Below are 24549 nucleotides of genomic sequence, written 5' to 3' on the forward strand. Positions count from 1 at the left end.
ACGTCTCACTTAATCACAAAGGCATCTGCGGGGAAGTGCTGCTAGATGTCCTCTATTTTGCTATTAAAGTATTCTGCTAACTTTTCTCAATACACACTAGAGATGTCAGTGGGATCAGCACAGTGTGTTGGTCTGATAAGATTATTCATTTGTTTGAAAGTTTCCTTAGCGGGATTCTTATTGCTCCTGATTTTGCTAGCAAAATAATCAGCCTTTGCTTTCAAAATGAGTTTGGGGTAAGATTTAATGGCTATTCTGTATTGAGTTTTTTGCAGCTGGTCGTAGGCTTTCCTCCGCAAACGTTCTAAGGCCTTGCAGTCCTTTTTGGCTGGAGTGAGGGCCTCATTAAACCAGGGTGCAGCAGGAATAAAAACATCTAAGGCGAGCCAAGATTGCAGGGTGTTATTAGCTGCCTTCTCATTAAAGGCAAACTGAGGTAAATTTGCATGAACGAAATCACACAATTTATGGGGAATAGAGTTTATGCCAGGGACGTTACATAATCTGGTTCAGGGTAATTGTCAATGTATGACAATTCAGGCGTAGAGTCATAGGAATCGGGAAATGGTCGGTACATAGAATAGGAATAGGGGTTGCAGCCTGGAGGGTGCTGAGGTTAGAAAAAAAGAGGTCTAAGAGGTGACCCGCTGAGTGTAGGGCACGCAACACCAATTGGGTTCGTTGTAGAGCAGCAAGATCTAAATAATTGGCAATATCACATTAGTGGGCAGCATCTAAAATGAAGATTGAGATTGCCCAAAATGTTAAAATTAGATGATTTAGTAATCAGATGGGCAAGAAAATTAGTCGGCGCCTCTCTAAAAACTTTGGAAGGGCGATAGATAAGAAGGGAAATTTTCAAAAGAGCACTTTCACGCTCTGAAATGTTGCAGTGGGATAGGCTACAGCCATAGCAATCGCCGTAAATCACAGCGATGCCACCCTCTCTGCTGCTGGTCCTATTGAGGTTCTTCATCTGGTAGCTGGGAGGGAGTGCTAAAGCAGGTTACGCTACTGTGAACCAGCTAAGCCAATTTTCGGTATTAATTGCTGTAAAAAATGTGACTTTATATGTATTTTAGATTATCTTTTTTATCCAATGTATTTAATGTACGCTTTTTTTATGATTACCGAATAAAGTGCTTCTTCTTAAACTAAGGCATCCACAGGAAATTGTAAAAGGATTTTGGGAAGTTATTTTGAGTCCGCTTGAACTGGAATTTTCTAAATACCCACTTCTTACCAGTTCTCAAACCACTAACCAGTTCATGATATCATTATATACCATGATAATGGGAGCCAGCAAGTGAGGTTCTCTGGAGCTGCTGTGGCTGACAAATGTTATTTAAGATGCTCAACAAATATACTGAAATGCCTGGTCATTTGGTCTTTTGATACTTATTGGATGTAATTCTTTGCCATGTTGCTCACAAGTCCGGCATTTTGATCCACGGGGAGGATCAAGTGTAAAACAATTGTCAATCTGTTTATTTTAAGACAGTTCTCATTCTTAGTCGAAGTGGTACCTTGCAAAGACTGTTTAGGGTGTGAGGTGAGATTTGCATGGGTTTGCTGTTGGTCGGTGTAGATGAATTTCAATCCCTGGTTTGCAACAACCCTTAAAGCCTCTATGTAGATGTGTACATGTTTAAGATAACTGGGAAGATGATGTAGCCTTGAAGTACTCATCAAGTAATGTATTAGTAATGAAATTTCTCTAAAGTAAATATGTAGTAATTTCTGACAAATATTTACCTCTAAAGCAAAGTGTGGATTTTTGGGCAGGTAACTCATGAATGATTCTCTGTGATCTAAAGCTTTTATTGACAGTGTGTTTTTGCAGGATCTGGTATAGAATTAAAGCTCTTATGGTGAAATAAGGTAAAATGTGTGTATTTTGAACATCTGTTTTCCTTTGTTTTCTTACTAGACAGTGGGATGAACTACTGGACCCTCGGCTAAATGCAAAACAGAAGGAAGCGGTTTTGGCTATCACAACTCCACTTTCCATAATGCTGCCTCCTGTTCTTATAATCGGTCCCTATGGGACAGGAAAAACATTTACTTTAGCCCAGGCTGTTAAGCACATACTCAAACAACAGGATACCAGGTACTGAGACTCCAAATTTTGTGTGCAAGCCAAAAGAAAAAAGAAAATGCGGGTATTCAATCTGTAAAATGAACATGAGGTCGAGTCAAAGTAAATGTTTGTTTACTCAGTTTCCAAGGTTAATTATAAATGCAAAATTGAAATCTGTGTTTGCCTTGAGTACAATTTAGTTCACTGTCAGTAGTTGCTTATGATAAAAATGTTTTACTTTTTTTCAGTACTGAACGTAAGCAGTGCATTTATTTTATATGCTGCAACTTTTCTGATACATTGGGGCAAGATTCTACATATATTTTCCAAGATATGCAAGTGTGTAAGGAATTAACACAAACACAACCCAGAGTCAGAACAGTGCCTATTGAAGTCGATCCTGGCGCCGATAGCACTCTTGGGTCCTAGATCGGATCCTAAGGCTTGTTTTGAAAGGCTAGGAATGGAGGAAGATTGGGAGGGATCGCTGGACCCATTACAAGACCAGCAAGAGCAAGAAATGGACTGGTATGAGGAGTTGGGTGAGGCCATTGTACTGGACACCTCTGCATATTCTGGTCTGCTTTCTCCCACAGAGGAGGGCGCTTCATACGCTATGATGGTGCAAAGAGCAGCTGAAGTCCTGGACCTTCAGTTCCCTTTTCTCGCAGTCAAGACAAACATCTTGACAAGAGGTCCTGCAGCCATATGTCTCCTCCACGAAACTCTTCCTTTCTTTCTTTCTTTCAGTCAGGCCTTGACTGATGTCTTACTTGAAATCTGGTCCAAGCCCAGCACAGGGGCTCCTGTGAATAGGACAATTGCCCGCTGCCATTGCCCTGCACCGGGCCACCCACATTTCTTCACCAACCAACCTACCCCCAAGAGCTTGGTGGACCAAGCCTCTACATCTCAGGGCACATTCCCTTCCGCAACCCCGGACAAGGAATCAAAGAGGCTGGATAGTTGGGGCACAAAAAAAGGTTTCTTTCACCATCCTTGCATTGCTGTCAGTGAACACCGCATGCCTATTGGGCCGTTACTCCCACTCCCTGTAGGAATCGGTTGCACAGGTGCTGGCACAGGTCCCAGAGGTCGGCCAGGCCTTCACTCCCAAGCAGTATCATATGAGAGAAATGCGGCAAAGTTTGCCATTTGTTGGTGGGTTGACACCATAGACTCGCTGGGCAGAGCAATTTCATGATGGTGGCCATTCGACACCATGCCTGGCTGAGAATCTCTGACTCTTCTGGGAATGTTCAGATTTCCCTCATGAACATACCCTTTGGTGGCACCCGTCTCTTCAGAGACAATGCAGACATGACCCTAGAGCACTTTAAGAACTCACAAGCTACCGTCAAGTCCTTGGGCCTCTCAGTGGCCACACGTCCCCTGTGTGCTTTTCACCCTTTTCGTAGCTACGGAAGGGGATTTCAGCTGCGCCAGCCATACCCCAGCCACAAGACTCCACAATTTCAGCAACCTCTGTGCGTTTCATTTTGACCCCGTGGGTCAGGTGGCCCGAGGTCAGGTTCAGTCCACCACCCCTGCACTCTCAGCCTCCAAACCCTCCTAGTCCCGCCCTTCAAGATCATGGAAGGCCAGTTGGTAGCAGGATCAGCCAGCCAGTTGGTAGCAGGATCAGCCATCACCTCCACAACTGACAAAACATCAGGTCGGATAGGTGGGTTCTTCAGATAGTCTGAAGGGGCTAATCCCTCCCCTTGAAGCCTGCCCCTCTCTCCATGCCTCCAACTTACTACTAGCTGACGGAGTATCACCGGACTCTGCTTCAGGAGGAAGTCATGACTCTCTTGGCCAAGAGAGCCATAGGGAGGGTTCCGGCACCAGAAGTAGGCTGTGGTGGCTATTCATGCTACTTTCTGGTCTCAAAGTAGGAAAAGGGCCAGCGCCCTATCCTAGATCTGCAAACTCCAACTACTTCCTCAAAAAGGAAAAGTTAAAGATGCTCACTCTGGTTCAGGTTTTGTCTGCCCTAGACCCAGGAAACTGGATGGTAGCATTGGACTTGCAGGACACCTATTCTCACATTCCTGTCGGCTCTACCTGTCGTAGGCCATGAGCACTTTCAGTTCACAGTGCTCCCCTTTGGCCTTACCAGCACCCCTCGGGTGTTCACCAAGGTAATGGCAGTGGTCGCAGCTCATCTGCGCAGATCAGGGGTGCCAGTCTTCCCCTATCTCGATGACCAGCTGTTGGAGGCGAACTCTCCTCAGGCTGTCGTCTCCCCCCTCCAGACTACGGCGGACCTACTGCATTCGCTGAGGTTCTCGATCAACCTGCCTAAGTCACACCTGACTCTTGTCAGACGCTCCTTTTCATCGGAGCTGTACTGGATGCAGTGTTGTTTCGGGCCTATCCTCCAGGATACTCAGGCTATGATACCAGTGTTTCAGCCTCTATCCTGCATTTCGGTGAGAATGACTTTGAGGCTGTTGGGCCTCATGGCCATCTACATCCTGCTTCTGACATGTGCCAGATGGCAAATGTGGGCTCTGCAGTGGGACCTGAAGTTCTAGTGAGCGCAGAATCAGAGGAATCTCTCTGACATGGTCCAGATCTCGGAGGGAACTGTATAGGACCTATAGTGGTGGCTGACCAACCGTGATTGGGTCACAGGAAGACCCCTCTCCCTTTCCCAACCATGTAACAGTAGTGGCAGATGCGTCACTCCTGAGGTTGGGTGGCCATCTGGGAAAGGTTGAGATCAGAGCACTCTGGTGTCTTGCAGAATCTGGACTCCACATCAACTTACCAGAGATTCTCTTGACATTTAAAGCCTTTCTTCCTTCAAGGGAAAGCTGGTTCAAGTGTGTACGGACAACTCCACCTCCATGTGCTACTGCAACAAACCGGGCCTAGTGGGGTCATGGACCCTTTGTCAAGAGGCCTGCATCTCTGGACATGGCTGGAACAGCAGGGCATATCCCTGGTGGTTCAACACCTAGCAGGTACCCTGAACATCAGGGCACACTAACTCAGCCATCAATGCCTAGCAGACCACGAATGGTGTCTCCATCCGGAGGTGGCGCGAGGTCTCTTTCAGCAGTGGGAAGAGCCTTTGTTAGATCTGTTCGCCTCTGCAGGAAACACACAATGTCAGCAATTTTGCATGTTTCCAAGGTGGCTCTCGCTTAGAGACACTTCTTGTCTCGAGTTGAACTCAGGCCTTCTATATTCACCCCTACCATTCATGCCCAGAGTGCCAAGAAGATCAGGAGCGACTGGCCTAAAGCCTTTCTTGTGGCTCTGGACTGGGCACAAGTCTGGTGTCTTGAACTTCTCCAGTTGAGCATCGATTCTCTGATCAGGCTGTCCCTTCTGCAGGATCTTCTGTCGCCGCAGCAGGGGAGGGTCCTTCACTGGAACCTGTAAACTCTACGCTGCCTTGTGTGGAGATTGAGCGGTGGCAGTTGATAGCATTCGACCTTCCTCCTGAAGTCTGTAGTGTTGTCTTGGCAGCCTGGTGACCTTCTACCAAGACCGTGTATGGCTGCCGGTGGCACAAATTTGTAAAATATTGTACAGAAAGATCTGTTGACCATCTTTCTGCTTCCCTCTCTCAAGTCCTTCTCTTTATTTTGACCCTTGCCCAGCAGGGCTCTTATCAGGAAACTCTCAAATAGTACCTTTCGGTCCAGTCTGCGTTTCTGAGGCTTGTAGACCAATCCTTTTTATTTAAATCCCCTATTGTAATTAGATGGGGCTTGTACAAATGTTTCCACCTGCCCCTTTCATCCTGCCTCAGTGGGACCTTAACATGATTCTCACCTTCCTGATGTGTGCTCCGTTTGAACCTTTGCACAACTCCCCCATCCGGCTGCTTATCATTAAAACCGCCTTTTTAGTGGCAATAACATCTGCCAGGAGGGTGAGCAAATTGCAGGCTCTTTCATCATTGGGCAGTCTGTCACACTACCCACTTTATACACTCCTCCGCATCCCTCCAAAGAAGAAAGAGCATTGTTGTTCTACCTCGACCCCACAAATGAGTTCCGGGTGGAGGACCAACTCTTCGTGGGGTACGTGGGAGTGAAGAAGGGTCGTGCAGTGCAGAAAAGGATGATCTCTCGATGAGTCATCCTTTGCATCAAAATCTGCTATGCTCTGGCCAAAAAGCAACTTCCTGAAGGCTTAAGGGCTTATTCTACCATATCATCTAAGGCTGCTACCACAGCGTCGAGTCCCGGTCCTCGACATTTGTCAGGCAGCAACGTTAGCATCTCTGCACACGTTCTTCAAGCACTATTGGCTGAACAGTCAAGTCTGCAGGGAAGGCCTTTTTGGACCCTCTGCCCTGCCGGACTTCCTGGTCTAAACTTGTCCGCTGTCCCTCCTTACCAACCCACCCATCCTCCTTGCACCGCGGACAGGTTTTGGGGTTAGTGCTGTTGCCTTCCAGGGCCCTAGTTGTTGAGAAACACACCAATGTCACTGCATTTCATGGCTCTGCACTCATTGCATAGTAAGTCGTGGAAAGTAACTCACTTCGGCATGCCGAGGTGGTGCCTTTAGAGGTGACGCGGATGTCAGTGGCGGAGACGACGCAGATAATGTCACACGTAGCTGACTGACACCACCTACTTGGGCACAAGTGTATTGGTCGAAGAAAAATCTTCCGGATCCAGTCTGACACCCGGAAAATTCAAAAGTAAGAAATCTGCAGCTAGATCATGTCTTTACCAGACTAGGCATTATTAAAGGTATGTAATTTGTCCTTTAAAGACCTAGCGTGTATGTCTCCTGTATAACATACAGAAAACATAATAGGTGCACCTGGTGTGGAAATAGTAACCACAATCACATTGGATGGGTCTCTGTCTATCTCTTTTGGCTGCAAAAGATTTCTCTTTGTAGGACAAAAACCTTAATTGGCATGCTTAATCATAGGGTTCCTCACCTGTGATTTATGGTATGGGCTACAACTTCCCCAAAGGGGAAGGAGCTTTTAGCGGAATGCTGGTTAGCTGGCCTGGATTGAACACTCTACATAAGCTGATGGTGTGGGTGGGTTGTGCAGAGTGCAAATGTAACAAAAGAGAGATACTAAGAATAAAACTATCTCTTGGACTACAAATCACTTTATCAGTTGTCTGAAAGGGATAGAGTAAATCTAAACTGGGAGAGAAAACGGAATTGTGGTGCCGTGACATGTTTCTACCGCTTTCAAAACCCTATTATGAGTTATAAGGCATTGTTCATGATCGTATCTGCAGTCACTCTGCCACTAATTAAGAATTGTAATCTATATACAATACTAAAAAGGAGTACAATCGGTCTCTTGCAAAATTGTGAGTGTATCGACCTTTGCCTTCATCCCCATTTGTGAGGCGATTACCTCAACTCGAAGGAACAGAAATGTACAGGGTATCGGGTCTGTTGTTGCTTCTTTGGGTTCTTTCTGGTCGAGGAGACCTGTGTTTCTCCCGTTGATGATCTTTTCTCTTTCCAAAACTTTCCACTGAAGGAGTTCAGTTTCTAGACATTTTTTTTCAGAAGAAACCAGCTTGCTTTAGTTCTGGTACTTTCATTTCTGCTGCACTCAGTAAAAAAATGACTAGTTAGGAAACTACTTTGGGCGGGTTCTGATCCACAAATCCTGAAAAAGAAAATCCTGTGGCAGACTAGTTGGTAGTTCTTGCTGCAAAGAAAAACATCAATGCAGTGGGCTCAACTTCTTCCAGTTCCTTGTAAAAAAAAGAGAGCAGAAAGTAGAATTCCCTTGGAAGGAAGTTTTGTCAATCAGCTTTTCTGTTGTTAGAGTATAGATTCTGCCCTCATCAGCATGTGTGATCAGTCTTTGTGGAACAATTTTCCAGGAAAAAAGCAAACTATCTTAAGATTGTTTTATCGGTCTGACAAAGGACATAGGATATCTGGCAACACCTGATATCACCAATGCTGTATTCATCGGATGCTTTTCATGGCTGACACTGTCATTTCTGGCCCCTCAAGCGTGATAGCATGCGTTGCGGCTACCTTTTAACGATTCTTTGCTTTTTTCATTGCAAGCTGATGAAGAAATCCAGAAGGGGAAAAATTAAAGCAGACACTCTGAAATTTGTATGTCGGGGGGGGAAAAAAGGAAGGATTTCTAAAAGTCCAATTTTGCCGCTATGGCAGAATCAAGCAATGTTAATTTAATATTTGCTGATTGAGAACTGCAAGATCATAATTAGTAGAAGCAACAAAATATGGAGTTTTTCCAGGGCAGTCGGGCAGGAGTTTATTTGACCTTCCGCTGGCATACCATGTCAAAAAGATCATAAAGAATTCGTGGGTGCTAGATATTCCACAGTATTGCTTCAAAATGTGTTTTTCCCCTTCGTTCTCACAATTAACACTGAAAGCGAGAAGTTCTGCAATACTAAGTTACTTGGTGGAAGAAAGAAGCAAATTCCTTCTTTGAGAAGAACTCCAGTTTTAAAACATCAGTGGAATAAAGGGGTTTATTCTCACCACTTTTTGATCGGGGAAAAAGGACCCACACAAGGGTTTTGTTCATTTTTAGACCTGAAGATGATAAGCATTGGTCAAGATGGAAAAAGTTTGATTGGTAGTGCTTCAACAAATTTTCCTACTTTTTCATCAAGGGGATTGGCTGCGTGCCTTTAATCCGCAGGATTACTGTATATGATGGATACATATAGCCAGATGTAACTCACCTTAGAACACTCCCCAGGAGTCAGAGTGGAATCACTGAAACATTTATTTAGCAGTGCTCCTGTATGAAAGAAGAGGCGGCTGTGCTGCTCCTTATTGGCTCTATACCTGCCCGGAAGTAATGAAGCCGAGACACAAATATTCACCGCCTCTATGCTCTGACGCCAGTTCCTTTCTTTCCATGCCTTCTGAAACTTCTGTGGGCGTTGCAATGACTTAAAAAAAGCAAATTCCAGTGTCCCCACCCAAAACAATAATATTTAGACCATTTCGCAACTGCAGGAAGCAGATGTCTGTCACGGATCCGCATGAGATGTATCTGGTGTCTTGGTTCGGGCCAGGACTATAAAGTAGTGCAACAAGTGAGCCCTCATGCCCCTTTAGGCAAACACAAACTGGGTGGCGAAGCTATACATCGCTGAGCACTAGACGTTGTGGCGTACATGTAAATCCTCATCCAAGTTGTGAATGCTGACTCTATGCCTTTCCCACAAGCCGTCCGCATCCTATTAAAAGTCCTCTGGTAAGTCTAAATCAAAGTCCGGACACAATCTTAAAAAGGGGAAGCGGGACTCGACCCTCATCTTGCCACTCTAAACCTAAATGGAAGGCGCATGGGTGATGTAAGTAAGTAATCTTTTTGTATAAAGTTAGTTAAAACTCGTACAAAATAGAAGTAAAGTGCACAATTAATGTGAGTAGCTAAAACAGGCGATTGCTAATAAGCTATGGCACAAAATTGCCAGGGTCGTTAAGCCTAATGTCATCAAGTCCCTTGGCTGTTCACTCTGAAAGCATGTTTGTGATCCTGCGTGAGCAGAAGTATGCGTATCTTCCAGAGTGCATGTGTGCTCTCCCTGTTGAGCGGAGCCATCTATGCACTATCCTGTAGTTTTTCCTGCGTTTGACAGTTTTTCATCTATTAGTGCTAGGAATTTTACTAACTTGCAGTTCATCTGCGGGTGATCTGGATTAAAACAGGCTATCACGGCTTGTCTCTGTGTTCGAATCCCACGCTAGTTGAAGTGATGTTTCAGCTTGCTGGCTCTTTCCCCTGTCAGGCTGGAGCTAGAGCATATCAGGTGGGCCATGTCCGCAACTCCTCAGTTGCACAGGCGGAAATGCGGGAGCATTTGCCCCGTCAGCCATGGTGGCAGATGCTGAATGGCTGGCAGTTTTCCTAGTCGATGTTTCAGGAAGTTCTACTTGATGGTCGAATAGTATCCTGCACTGAAGTAAGGTTGTGGGCTAATGGATGTGTAGCCATTCATTGTCATCCAGGCGTGATTTCTCAATGCAAAAGTGGCTTTGTCTTCTACTAGTGACATGCTCCTTATTGTCTTCTGCTCTATTTTCTTAAAGCCCGCATGTGTGGTCGGAACTTCCCAAGCTTGGTTGAGGTTGGTATTTGTGAGACAGTAATATGGGTGTTTTCTTGCCGGTGCTGCTATTCTTTGCTGAAGCTCTAGCCAGAGTAGATGGCTTAAGCTGTTTAGGGGGGCATTCTTGATTTTGTGCCAACAGATTATATATGCCCCATGTCTTGCTGGCTGTTGTGTTATGAGGCCAAATTCCGGCCGGATCTGAGCTGCTGATGCGTATGTAGAGATGTTGAACATAATTCTGTAGGCCCTGATTAGGGTGCTGTCCCTACCTTTTAAAGCTTTGCTGCCATATGTAATTTTAGGCAAGATTTTGGTTTGCACAATCTGGATAAGAGGAGAGCGCCTCTGGCCCGTGAGCTGGGATTTTATTTGCCTTAAAGTTATCGGAAGGTTCATTCCTTTACTTTTTTATTGTCTCCAGCAGGCTGGAGAATTGGCACCCATTGTCAAGGATTTACCTCTATATTTGTAGCTTATTGTGTTTTGTATTTGGGTGTTTCCCAAGTGCCATTAGTGGGGGGTTTTCCCCAGTGTCTTTTTATGGACATTGTCTTGGTTTTTCCATGTTTACTTCCATGAAGTTATCTTTTGAAAATGTATGGAGTGTTTTTTAAAGGCATTGCATTCCCACGTGTTTATGTGGCTGATTAGCACTACATCGTCAGCGTTAAGGATGCTAGAAAAATAGCCTTACCGCCTATCCTTGGGGCATGTGCATTGCATAGGTCGAGGGTCCGCGTCAGGTCAGCAATATAGAGATTAAACAGGGTTTAGGCAAGTACACAGCCCTGTTTGAGCCCTTTGGTGGTTAGAATACGCCTTGACAAGCATGTGCCGTCGCCCAATTTCACCTGCACCCCGGTGTGTGTATGCAGTGCTATTAGCACGCCCAGCAGTCTTTGCGGGATCTTCCAGCCTGCCAACTTATTCCAGAGATTAGCTCTCTCTATGTTTGGTTGGGTGGTATGATTTCTCGCTTAGCTGCCCATATCTGAAGTTCTTCTAGTAGGTAGCCTGCAAAATATTTGGCTTGGTTGTCTATTAGCGCCACTAGGCGATCATTTTTGGGGGCGGATTTCTCACTGCTTTTGTAAATGGGCGCAATGATGGAACCTTTCCAAGAGGCCGGTAGTTGACCCAGATGTCTGGCTTCCCGGAATAGTGGGTCCAGGGCCGCTGCCCGATAGTCCGGGTGTTGTGATGTGAGTCATCCCCCTTTGAGTTCTCCCGATGTGGAACAGATTCCTCAGCTCATATCAGTGTGCCCGAGTTTTCATGGCCATCAGTGACGCTGCAGCCAATTGAAGCCTTCATGGAGACCATGCAGATTTTTGTATGCTTTTGGTTACCTCCGGCATTTCCTTGACCCCAAGAAACCGCAGGGGCAGCTGTCTTGTTACCACCAGCATATCCGTCCTTGGCGCTGTCTGCCACCTTGGCACCGGCTTCTTTCTCTGTACTGACATGGTACAGGTTTCCACTCTTGTTCCAGACCCTGCATCCTTCCCTTCCACATCAACCCTGGTACAGACACCTCTTGTGCTGGAAAAAGATCTTTTGCGGAAATGTTGGAAACCAAACAGGCTGTGACTTGATCTTAACCAGTACTGTGCTGCAAAATTACAAAATTGCATACAGTTGTCATTTGCCCTGTGTCTATTCTGGTGCCTCTACCAGAACATACTTGCCTACAGAGGTTGTCTTATCTTTTTTTGCTCTAATTCAGATCTATGGACACATCAGGAAGTAGATGGTGGTATTCATGAGGATGGCATTTTATTCCCCCTCACCTCAATGATGATGCTTTTTACATGGATTTGCAAGAGGCCAGTGTGCTTGACACATCTCCTGAGGCAAGGCTTGACTCACCCCTTGGGCCACCAACAAATAAAGTGCCTCCTTTGCAGTGGTGGTCTAGAGGGCAGCTGAGGTTTTGGTTTTATAGTTACCCTCAGTCAAGACCAAAAGAAACCTCTCGACAGAAATTTGTCTCTGTGGGACATGGCCAGCAAGATCATAAGGGCGGTCCTGGAAGTTCCGAGGGTCTCTTTTAAGATTGCCTCAATACAGTCAGTTATAGACCACCTGCAGACAATGGCAAAGTTTTGACATCGTTTGGGTTCAATATCAATGAGCTTAAGTTCCACCTGGCTCCCTTCGAGCTGTCCTCTAGATAGTGCAGTTCAGAGCCTTCCCTTTGCCGCAGCGAGTCCAGGGTATTAGGTCTATGGTCCCGATGATTCAGCCTTGGTCTTGCATCTCAGTGAACGATGCTCAGATACCACTTGAATTCTTAGCATCCTACTAGTCCACTACGGCAGGTGGCACATTGATGCTGTATAATAGAATCTGAAGTTCCAGTGGGCCTGGCATCAAGGATATTTGTCAGATGTCATCCAGATTTCTGAGGAGATGGCACACTATGTGCAGACGTGACTGCTCAAGCACAGTTGATTCAGTGTCTGGCCCCTCTTCCCTTCCCCACCCAGAGGTGACGATGGTGATGGACGCATCTGTGCTGGGTTGAGGAGGTCATCTGAGGGAGATGGAGATCAGAGGACTCGGGTCACAGCTCCAAATGAATCTATTAGAGTTCTGGACCACTTTTCTGTCTATGAAAGCCTTTCTTCTGTCCATCAAAGGGATACTGATGCAGGTTCTCAATGACAACACCACCGCAGTGTGGTATTGCAACAAGTTGTGTGGAGGGGGGGGGTCCTGGGTCTTGTGCCAGGAGACTTTGCGCCTCAGGAGTTGGTAGGGCATTTCCCCCATTTGCAATACATCTGGCAGTGTCCTTCAATGCCAGATTGGATGAGCTGAGTTGGTGGTGTCTACATCCTGAGGTGGATCTGGGCATCATGTGACAGTGTGGAGTCATTGACTAGATCTTTTTGCCACCTGTGACAATGCACAGTGTCAAACGTTTTGAGAGTTGGAGTCTCTGCGGGAACACTCCTTAGGAGATGCGGTCCGGCTGGAATGGAACACTGATTCCAGTGCGCCTTGCCGCTCCTTCCTCTACAGCCCAGAGTTTTTACAAAAATCAAGAATGACCAGATGCAAGTCATCCTCCGGGCTCAGTATTGGGCTAACTGAGTGTGGTGCCCGGAACATCTGGGCATGAGCATCTGTACTCTGATCAGGCTGCGATTTTGGGAGGAGCTTCTTTCGCATCAACCAGGCAGGGTCATCCACCTGAATCTTCACAATCTAAATCTGCATGTTTGGAGATTAAGGGCGACCACTGACTGCTGTTTGTTGCTGCATGAGGTAGTGTATCTCATCCTGGGTGCCAACTGACTGCTGTTGATTGCTGCCTGAGGTAGTGGATGTCATCCTGGCTGCCAGGTGCCCTTCCACTAAATCTGTCTATGCTGGGCGCTGGGATAAATTTGTGACCTGGTGTGGTGCTCAGAAGAGTGATCTGTTACAAGCAAGTTGCCATTCCTTTGTTCGTTTTGTCTTCAGCCCAGCTAGGCCTTGCAATAGGCACCATTAAAGGTTAGTTAGTTGTCGACCCTTTCAGCCTTTGTGTTTACCGGACCAACTGTCCTCGTTTAACTCAACTGTATGATGAGATTTAAAGTTTCAACACAAATGTACCCGCCAAACCGTGTGATGCCAGAATTGGACCGTTACTTGGTATTGATGTTTCTCATGTATTCAACCTTTGAGCTGATTCACAGTTGGTCTCTGTGCCTCCTGACATAGAAAGCTGTTTTCCTTATTAAGATTATGTCAGGCATGAGTGGGCTCCAGGCACTTTCAGTGCAACCACCCTTTTGCTGGATAAGTTGGTGCTGAGGTCTCTGGCAGCATTCCTGCTTAAAGTTGTAACTCCCTTTCATGTTGAGCATTCTTTGCTCCTCCTCGAACGATGGGGAGAGACTCCATTGGCTGGATCCCAAAAGGACTTTAAGCTTTTACTTCTGTTGTACTAAGTAACACTATATGAACAATCAGCTTTTTTTAGGGTTCACTTGGACAAAGCAAGTGAAGTCTGTGCAGAAGAGAGGACCCTGTTGAGGTGAATAGTCCTCTGCATCAAGATCATCTAAGCACTGGCCAAGAAGCAGCCCATTGAAGGTCTGATAGGTAATTCTACTAGGGATAAGGCTGCTACCAAAGGGCTGGTTTGTGGAGTGCTATTCCTTGACATCTGCCAGGATGTGACGTGGGTGTCAGTCCACATATTCTCCAAGCACTACTATTTGACGGCCAGGTCTATCAGAAGATGCAATTTACTGCTCAGTCCTGCAGGACTTTTTAGTTGGAGTCCACTGCATAAACTGCATGGTGAGTTACTGGTTTGGTATATGTTATTAGGTGAAGAATCTGTGGTTAGAAGTTTGTTAGAAGAGCAGATTACTTGCCTTCAGTAACCATCTTTCTGGTTGAAATTCTATCTAACAACAGATTCAGCTCTGCCCTCCCATCTCCCTATTCAATAGAATAGTGTTGCAAACCATGAATCCACAGAAGCTTGAAGTTAAGGGTCTTTGTTACTGCAGCACAGTATACACCATCCACCTGTCACCAGGCACACAGGAACAAAACTCCCACTGGTATTCCACATTCTAGGCGGTGAACAGTAGAAATTGTTTCACAATAGAACGTAGGTCAAACATAAACATTATACATAAAAACATACAAAAGAGAAATGTAAATATAAAATGGCTATGCAGCACCTCTATCCTTTAAATAAATCACAACAAATGGAAAATAAATGTTAAAAAAACCAAGTGAGAATAAGAAGGGATATAACAAAGCTCTTGAATAACATTTTCATATTTAATAGGACGATGTCTGTCCCTGCCTATATTTTTTAACTCTTGAAGCCATTCACCTCATCACTCCTCATACCCAAATCAAACTCACTCTGCTGCCTTATTTCACCCCCACTGTCCTCATGGAAAGCAATATTCATAGGAACAATCAGATCTACCTCTTCCTGTGTCATTTCTGTCGATTTTAACCAGGAAATCGTCACTCTTCTGCTATGCATTTACCTGCTCAACAGTACCATGATGCACTATTCCTTTATACTTCGCAACTCTTCTAACATTCCTCTCTTTACCTTCTTGGTTAACAACGCTATTGGGGAACATGTTAATGACCATCTTTGCCTTACCATACGTAGGGGCACCTTTGGTCAGTATTACCAACCTGTGAATTCTCACCCAATCGCCTACTACAATTGCAGGTTCCTTGACTTTCCATTTCTAATCATACCACTCTTTAGTTTTTTTTGCTTATTCTCCTCCCTTCTAGTGACTTGACTCAAATCACTATTCCTTACATTTCCACACCTTTTCTTAAACTACCATGGACACAACTTGGAAACCTGTCTCTAGCTGTGAGCAATTTGAACAGATTGACATCAATACATGCATGGGATGCTATGTTATACGACCACAACTTGTCTCCCAACACGTTTTTCCACTCACAGCCAGATTTTCATACTGCCACCACATAATCCTTTAGCACACAATGAAATGTCTACTAGACCATCACCACAAGGCTCTTACAAAGTAGTTCTAACATGTTGTATGTTGCAATGTTTAAGAAAAGTCTCCATTTCTCATGACTTGTGTTAAACCACATCAGTAATCAACATTTCAGGACGTCCTCCCCCAGCAAAGACTTCTTTAAACAATTCAATTACAACTGAAGTGGTAGCTTGTGCAACAAATTTCACCTCTGCTCACTTTAAGTAATAGTCAATCAAAACCAAAGCAAACGATAGTTCCTACTGTAGAAAAGAAAATGGTCCTGAAATATCAAATGCAATCTTTCCCCACGGACGTTCCGGACATACAGCTGGTTTCAATGACGCATGGTTGACTCTTAATGTTTTTTCACCATTAGCACAGACTTCCCACCAGCCTGTCTGCTATCCTATACTTTCCAGGCCACGAAAGATGCTTCTAATAAATCTTTTGCAAGGAATACGTACTAGGATGTCCATTATGGCCGAAACTTAAAATCACTTCTTGCATTGGACCCTGAGGAGCACACTTTTTTTTTTGTTTAAATAGTAATCCTCCTTCCACTTCTAATTCATCAGATACTTTCCAAAATGGTAGCATCTTCAGTGTAATTTTCTATTTCCTAGGCCAACCTACCATCACACACTTCCTGACTACATGCCATAGTTCATCCATGGTTTCACTCTGGACCCACATTTCTCCTCAGAAATCAACTAAAAGTTTCCAGAATCAACATCTTTTATAGTGATAATCCTGTCCAAATCCCTCACACACTTATCACTGCCATCCTACTGGCACAGCAATCTTATTATTTCTTTCATCTTTTCATTAATGAATTACAGATTCATCTGTGTACATCCAGTTATGACTTGGTCAGCTTACATTTTCCATTCAAATCACAACCAAGATAGACATTACTTCAGCTTATTAATCTGAGTCCAATTCTCCCTCGATCACTGTTCCGGCATTTTCCCCAGCTCAAGTTCCACTTCTTTGGGTAGCCTTTACCACTATATACCACCCTTTCTGTGATCATGCATGCGTCCATGTCTTTCTTCCAGTTTTAGGGCAGTGGAACGTCCTGAGCCCCCCAGTATCTGGCTATGTTACGCTTTGCTGTTTTCACGCCCAATGTCGCCGGTGTCTGATCTTTCCGGCTCAGGTCCGTTACCTCCCAGACATTCAGGAGGCATAGTTTTAGCTGTAGTTCTAATCCCCCTCCCCTCACTCCAACCATTACGTTAACCACCTCCTTCCAATAGTTCCTAATTACTGGGGAGTCCCATACTAAGTGGTAGAATGTTCCTTCATTTCCACAAGCTTTCTGACAGTATTTCATTATTCCTTTGCACATTTTGGCCACTGTAGTTCTAGGTAGGTATGTTCTCTGTAGGATTTTCAATTAAATGAGTGTTAGTTTGGCTGATATGGCTACCTCCCGGGGAGAGCCCAGAGCATCTTGCCTGTCATCGTCCAGTTTGCCTAAATCTCGGTGCTAGAGGTCCCGGAGTTTTCCTAGGGGGTCAGAGGAATTGCATATAAGCTTTTTTTTAGGTTAGGGAGATTGCTTTTTTGTCCAAAAATTCTGTGAGAAGCATGTGCTCTAGGGGTGAGGCTTCTGGGAGACTACTTACTGGATTAATTGCTGCCAATAATGCGTGTCTAACTTGAAAGTATCTGAAAGTTTTGGTCAGGGCTAGGTCATACTTTGCCTGGAGTTCCGCAAAGGGGACTACCTCCCCACTTTTCCATAGGTCTCCCACTGTCAAGATACCAATAAGGTCCCACTTATTAAATCCCTTGCTCTTGTGAAGTCCTCCTAGTCTCTCGCTATCCCAGAGTGGCATATTTTGAGTTATTTTTCCCTGCCACCCCAACCTTTTGTTCGCCTCATGTCGGAGTGTGATTGTGTGTGCTGAAGGTCCGGTCAACTTCTTCCCTCTCAGTTTCGTATTTAAAGGCTCTCAAATAGCCTCCCTCTCCCATCAAATGTCTGTCCATCCTGTCGGCCGGTTCGTCCTGGGGTTGGTGTACCCATTGGTTGACCACCTCCCACGGTGCCGCCCAGCAGTATATTTCAATCCGTGGCAGTGCTATGCCCCCATCATACCACCGGCATATAAACTTCTGCACAGCTATTCGAGAGTGCTTCCCATCCCATAATAGGTCTCACACCTCGCTCTCCACCGCCTGAAAAAATGTCGGGGGAAATACAAATGGGGTATTTTGTAGGGCATACAAAAAGGGAGGTAACGCCATCATTTTGTATAGCGTTGCCCGTCCCAACAGTGATAACTGCAGTTTCCTCCATTGCTGGGCATCACTCCGGAGACGTGTGAGTGGGGCCTGTACGTTGTGTATAAAAAAAGTTCTGAATCGTCTGTCACAAACATTCCACGATATTGGAAGCCCTCTGTTACCCCTGTCGCCTCGCACCCATTTGGCAGGCAGAAAGGGGTGTCCCCCTTAATACATAAATTGTGGATTTCGCCCAATTTATTGGGTACCTTGATTGCTGTCCCATGTTTGTAATGATAATCATTATTCTAGCTATTGAGTGGCACGGGGAGGCGAGATATAACAGGACATCGTCCGCGTATTCGGCCTTCCCATTGTCCTGACCAACGAAGGCCTCTGACATGATGGTCTCCCCTGATCCACACCGCCAATGGTTTCAGAACCAACGTAAATGAGTGTTGACAGGGGACACCCCTGATGAGTCCCTCTCCTCAACTGGAAGGCGGCGGAGGACCTCCCATTCACTATCACCTGCGCCCTAAGTCCAGTGTATAATGGCCTAACCCATGCATGGAATTTGGGGCCGAACCCCATTTTTTCCAGGACCGCAAACCTGTATGGCCATTCCACTGTATCGAATGCCATGTGTGTGTCTAGGGGCATTATTACTGTGTTTTCTCTAATTATATCTTTCCTAACTATTACCGATTGGAGGCGACGCAGATTAAGTGCCGTGTTTCTTCCAGGCATGAATCCCGATTGGTTCGGGTGTATCAGGTATAAGACGTGATGTATAAGCCTGGACTCCAGAAGTTTAGCCAATATCTTCATTTTGGCACTAAGGAGTGAGATAGGGAGGTATGAGGTGCATTGATCAGCTGGTTTACGGGGTTTGTGGATCACTGCTATAGAAGCCAGGCATTGATCCCTAGGTAACTCCGCAACCCTTACACACTCTGCGTACATTTGAATTGGGTATGGCGCGACATGGGGGGCCCCTGCAGTATATAGTTCGATCGGAAGGCCATTCAGCCCCATCGCCTCTCTCGACTGGAGGCTGCGTATTGCAGAGGCTATTTCCTCCACCTGTAATATCGCTCTCCATACCTGCTGCGTCATTGTGGGTCAACACCGGTAAGGGTAGATCCGCCAAGATGGTCTTTGAGGCCCCTGCAATAGCCGAGGAGCTTTCGGAGTATACAGTAGCAAAATGTGAGAATATCTCTGGCACTGCAATCTTGATAAACAATCTGCTGTCACATTGCACTTCACCAGAACCAACTCAACTTTGAAGCTATATTCCTCCAACCTTTAAGTCAGCCTAGCAAATTCCACCCTCCACCCGGTGGTGATATGTTTGACAAGAGGTTTATGACCTGCCCTTAAAGTGAACCAACTACCTCATACATAGTTCCTAAAATGTTATTTGTCCCAAACACATGCCAACAATTCTTTCTCAATCACAGCATATCTTCTTTCAGTATCATTAAGGGTTCTTGATACAAAAGCCACATTCCCCTCTTCCTTCTCACACCTTTGTGACAACATCACTCCAGTGTCATACAAATTAGCATCAAAAGTGCTGATATGCTTTGTTCACCCCAAAAAGTTTAAATGTTGGTGCCTCTACAATTTCTTTTTTGATGCATTGAAATACTTGTTGTTGCTTATCAGAACATACAAACTCGACGTTCTTTCTTGTCCATTTTTTAAAAAAATTCCAGTTTTGTGCAAAATCTTTAATAAACTTGCTATGATACACATTCCAGTGAAAGAAATACGTTGTTCCTTATTTCCTCGTGGTGGAGCCTTATCAATGACATCAACTGTTGATTTTTCTTTTTTAGGCATCATTGCCTGCTAAACCTATGACCCGTTCTACAAGGTGGAGACAGCTACTGGGTCCTTACTTTTGCTGAAGCATTACTGTTCAAAATTGAACCCCAGGTCAAATGACCCAGTGGGCTAGGCTTCTCTGGTTAGCCGTTCCATAGGTGTTGCCTCTAAGTCCCTGAAAGCATTCGGTGCTGAGTTAGGTTGTTACTCTCTTCTACCTTATATGAGTGAGAGAATCCCATGGTGATTGTAAAAAAATGTGTGTGCAATTCTGGAACACATGACTTAGTGTTCCATTAAAAAAAAAAAAATTGTATTATTGTTTGCTCTCTCCAGAATGTTTCTTGAGTCAGCCTTCACTCTCATTCCACAAATAAATAAGATGACAAAACTGCAAACAGCTGCCTTTTTTCAAGTACTAATAAAACTCATTCGCAGTGAACACGTGAAAACAATGATCTATGCTTTGTTCATATCAAGAATCGTCGTTGGGCACATTATTGTGGCAGAAGCCCACCAAATAAGCATCATTCCCTTCTCCTTTTGAAGCTGCATTGCCCTAATCGATTGCCTTGGCCTAGTTGAACATGATTAAATCACATTTAATCAAATTTTTTTTTAACTTACTGGCATCACCAGTGATTTCATATGAGTGCTGGAGCACCAGGGGTACACATTGCAGGAATTAACCAATTGTGTGTGAGTGTATCAATAGTAGAGCATCCTTGTTGATTAGTATTTTTTCTTTTGATTTCCACTATAAGCCTTTTTGTGTTGGTAATAGGGAGTCTTTTTAAACACCTTATTCACAATTTTGTCTTATTATTTGTACGCAATATCCACTGTGGTTTCTCCTTGTTCCTATTCGCTTCCTTTCTTTTTTGTCAAAAACAGTTTACTGATGGTTGGTTAGATGCTATAGAATGGCTCAGAGATCCAAATGGAAACAATGAATTAAACATCCCTTTCAGACCCTTCCCAGCGTGAAATTTATGTCACACCATGCAACAAGGGTTTCATAGCTTAAGACATCTCATAGATATATTTTCTGGCCACAGGCAAAGAAATGCATATATTTCTGCTCTACAGAACTCCCAAGTTGAGAGTTACTAGTAGTTGTATAGATTAGTATTAACAGATATTAGGAGTTTGTGCTTTGGTGGATGGGAAGGAAGACAGTGAGGAAGGAGAGAGGTGGTGATCATGATTTTATGGGTGGATTAGGTGTCCATCAGGAAGTACATTACCAAGTTAAGTAATTTAATCTTGAAATGCCTATGCCTTCCTGCATCTTTCATATCTTTAAAAGAGTCCCAATGCTGCAGCAATGCAACACTGGGTCTGAAAGAGCCAGTGAACCTTAGATCAGTAATTGCTGGAGACTAGTTCAGTCAAATTGCTCATAGTTGAGAAGTAATATATGGACGTGTAAGTGCCGATCTGACATATATGTATTCCTGAATAGAGCGTCATTTCTGGAACGCAGGTATAGCTACATTCCATCTCAACGAATGACAACAGTACATTCAGTATTGTTCATCAGCTTCTTGCACAGTTTAATGCATATGACCACCACTGGGAAAGTGCCTCCCAACATCATCTCTTTGCATTCTGTGCAAGCATTTTTTTCATTTGGTTCCTTCTTTGCCTCTTCGTCTGTGAAGTGAGAAAATAGTGGTGGGACTGGTGTTACCACTAATGGTGTCACCTTTATGGAATCATTAGGTTTATTTGATAAAGAAGTTAACTAATCTGCAACCAAGGTACGCTGGCCCCAGTTTTGGGAAACCTTCCAGCTCCTGACTGACTCGTCATGAAAGTTTGACCTTATGAATTGGCTTGAAAATCAAATATCTGTTTTAAATAATGTTACAGACGATAAGTAATATTTGCATGCTTAAGGCTGTTATAGTAACATTCCACATTACCCCCTATGTCCAGAATAGAGCATGCAAGTGCTGTTCCTCGGTAAAAGGTATGCGTGACATCAACAGGGTCCTCATATTGTATCCTACAGTTCTTTATTTTGAGATAGTGTGTTGATAGATGCTTGCATGTTGAAAATATAATTTTCATTTTACCCTCATGCTTAGGACCTAAACGTTAAGATAATTGAAGACTTCTATGTCCATGACAGACTCCGACGTTTCACTATCTAAAGTAAATAAAACATGTGAAATAATAATTATTCATTCTACAAGTGAAGGAAATGAATTGGGGATTGTTTTTTCTACAGAAAATGTGTAATCTGTTTGAAAGAAATTTGCATTTTAATAGCTCACATTTTCTCTGCTTTCTGGTCAAATTGCTGTTTTAATCAGTGTTTGTTTCTGTTCTTTCTATCTATCAGCAGAGTACTTATTTGCACCCATTCTAATAGTGCTGCTGACCTTTACATAAAGGACTATTTACATCCCTATGTTGAAGCTGGCAATCCCCAGGCAAGACCTCTCAGGTATATATACTTAAGGACCATTGGTTTTAAATTATTGTTTACATTGTATGCTCACTGTGTATTTTTTGTAATCAATTTTCTTTCGTCTTCGACTCCACTTGTTAAATTACTTACTCCATATGGAACTGATTTAATATTTTGATATATAATATTCAGCTTACATCATGTTTTTTGCATATGCTTACATTGTCGTGTATAAGCCAGATAGTGTTTTAAACAATTTGTTTAGCAATGGCTGGGATCAACAGTTTGGTCATTCAACACTGACTCTTCTGACTGCTGATTCTCCTTGGTGGACAGCCCTGGATAGCTTTATAATCTTCCCTGTTGGGTCAAAATGGGGGAGCTGGTTACCTCTGGCTGTCAGATTAGAATGTTCCCATCAAGTGTTATGGCTGCTTTTGGGGTCTTTATTAAATACACCTAAATGGTACTGGAAATACAAATTAACTAAATTAAGACATCAACATGAGAAGGTTAAGAGACCAATGGAGCAATGATAGTTGTATTTACAAAATACCCTTTTATTTTACAGTCAGTAAATAATTTATCTCATAAGTATATCCAATGTATATCTGCCCCTGTATGTATTATCATTGGGGTTTTTCCAGCGTCCCCTGTGCATCTTATGTATCATCATAAACGGATAGGAGACTACCTTTCAGAATGTATAACTTTATACAGGTTTTCGTCCAATACAAGTATCTTTCCAAGTATATTTGATCAATTTTTATCAGTGTATTAAAGTTTTTTAGGGACTCTTCATCAGGACTTTTGCCTCTTTCTTGATACACCTATATGAAGCCTGATCGTGGTCTGATACTCCTACACTGTACACAAATGTATTTAGTTATTAACCTAAATATCATTCATCATTACATATTTAAACAAGGAATCATTGCATTTTGCTCATTCATAATATTGTAGATATGCATAATGTACTTGTAAGAGACTGGCTCAGTATATAGTGTCCACCTATGGTGAGGCACAGTGCACGGAGTCCAGGCAACCCTTAGTGATAGTGTTTAGGTCCCTGAACACCAATGCTCCGAAGGGGTAGCCGTGGAGATCAGCTGAGGCTTATCCAATAGGGTGTAAATCAATTGCATGTACTACCTTAGTCTGTAAGTAAGCTTTTCACACAAGAAGGAACCACACCAGGTAAATACTTTATATGACTACACCCTAGACAGTAACTTGGTATCAGTTACACACAAGAAATACTTAGAGGCCTCCCAGTGGGGCCATAGGCCCACACGGACAGGCAAAAACATATACTAAATTAGTGGAATGCGGAATAGGTATGAAAAACAGGACTAGTACCTAAGGTTGGAGGACCCCAGAGGAAGCAAAGAACCACCTAAAGTGAGCAGTCAGGGACCCCAAGGCATCCGGGTGCAGAGTGGTTACATCGGGTCAGACGTCCATAGGACAACACAGGTAAATCGTGGTTTTGATTTGAGAGTTCAAGGGCCCTTCCAAAAGCACCCCAAGAGAACCACTTGGAGGAAGGAAGGTTGGAGATTCACCCCACCAGAGGATACCCAGAAGAGATGGATACCTGCACCTGGTGGCCCTGGTACATTGGGGTGAAGTGATGTCGGAAAAGTTTGTAGACGCCAGTGGAGGGTTGTGGAAGTTCTGCAGCTACAGTGTCTCGTGGACCAGGCCAGCAGAACCAGAACGAAGAATCCAGGCACCAAGAATCTGAAAGCAGAGAGGGCAGAGTGCAATCAGTCCGGAGGTGACCAGGAGGCACGGGAGCACAATACCAGCCCTGGTTAAAGGTTCTTGCTGAGTTGCGGTGAGAAGAAACAACAGCTGTGAGGACCAGGCAACATTGTAGAAGACCAGGTGGCTCTCACGACCTATCCCATGCCGGTCCACGAGTGCAGGACGGTCAGTGGCCAGCAGGACCACCAGCAAGCTTTGGCAAATGCAAACAACGGTTCACGGGTGAAGATGCAGGGATTAAGACCTGCAAGGTCTGAGGGACTAATCCAGCAAGGGTGAGTCAGGACTGACCCTCAGCACGATGGAGAGCCAGAAATAATCGATTAAGCCCCCTCAAGGACCCACTGGCAGAAGGCACAGGAGGTTGCAAGGAAATCCCAGTAGCACATTAGGCATGAGATGCCAGCAGGACGACGTGCTTGGAGCTGTGCTGGAGGCAGGGGCTACTTGGAGCTTGAAGATCTATCATGAAGAGTGCCAACATGCCTTGGCAACAACAGACGCAGTGCACAGGGAGGCGTTCACTGTTGGCTGGAGAGGAGTTACACTCTCCCAACTTGCAGGAAAGACTGGTCTGGGGAACCAATAAACCACCACCACCACCTGTGTTGCAGAGCCAGTGGATGTCTGTGGGACAAGAGAATC

General features: G+C 44.4%; 1 protein-coding gene across 3 annotated transcripts in view; it reads left to right on the top strand.

Moving 5' to 3' along the window:
• Positions 1-24549, top strand: part of HELZ (helicase with zinc finger) — a 2003166-nt gene that overhangs the window by 856243 nt on the left and 1122374 nt on the right. For 2 of the 3 annotated variants that reach the window (XM_085617266.1, XM_085617268.1), the window contains exons 15-16: positions 1931-2110; positions 22066-22170. In XM_085617266.1, the coding sequence (XP_085473392.1) occupies positions 1931-2110; positions 22066-22170 (285 nt within the window). The remainder of the gene's footprint in view (positions 1-1930; positions 2111-22065; positions 22171-24549) is intronic. The other variant, XM_085617269.1, reaches the window with a different exon arrangement.

Source organism: Triturus cristatus, chromosome 7 (genome assembly GCF_964204655.1).
Source record: "Triturus cristatus chromosome 7, aTriCri1.1, whole genome shotgun sequence".
Taxonomy (NCBI): domain Eukaryota; kingdom Metazoa; phylum Chordata; class Amphibia; order Caudata; family Salamandridae; genus Triturus; species Triturus cristatus.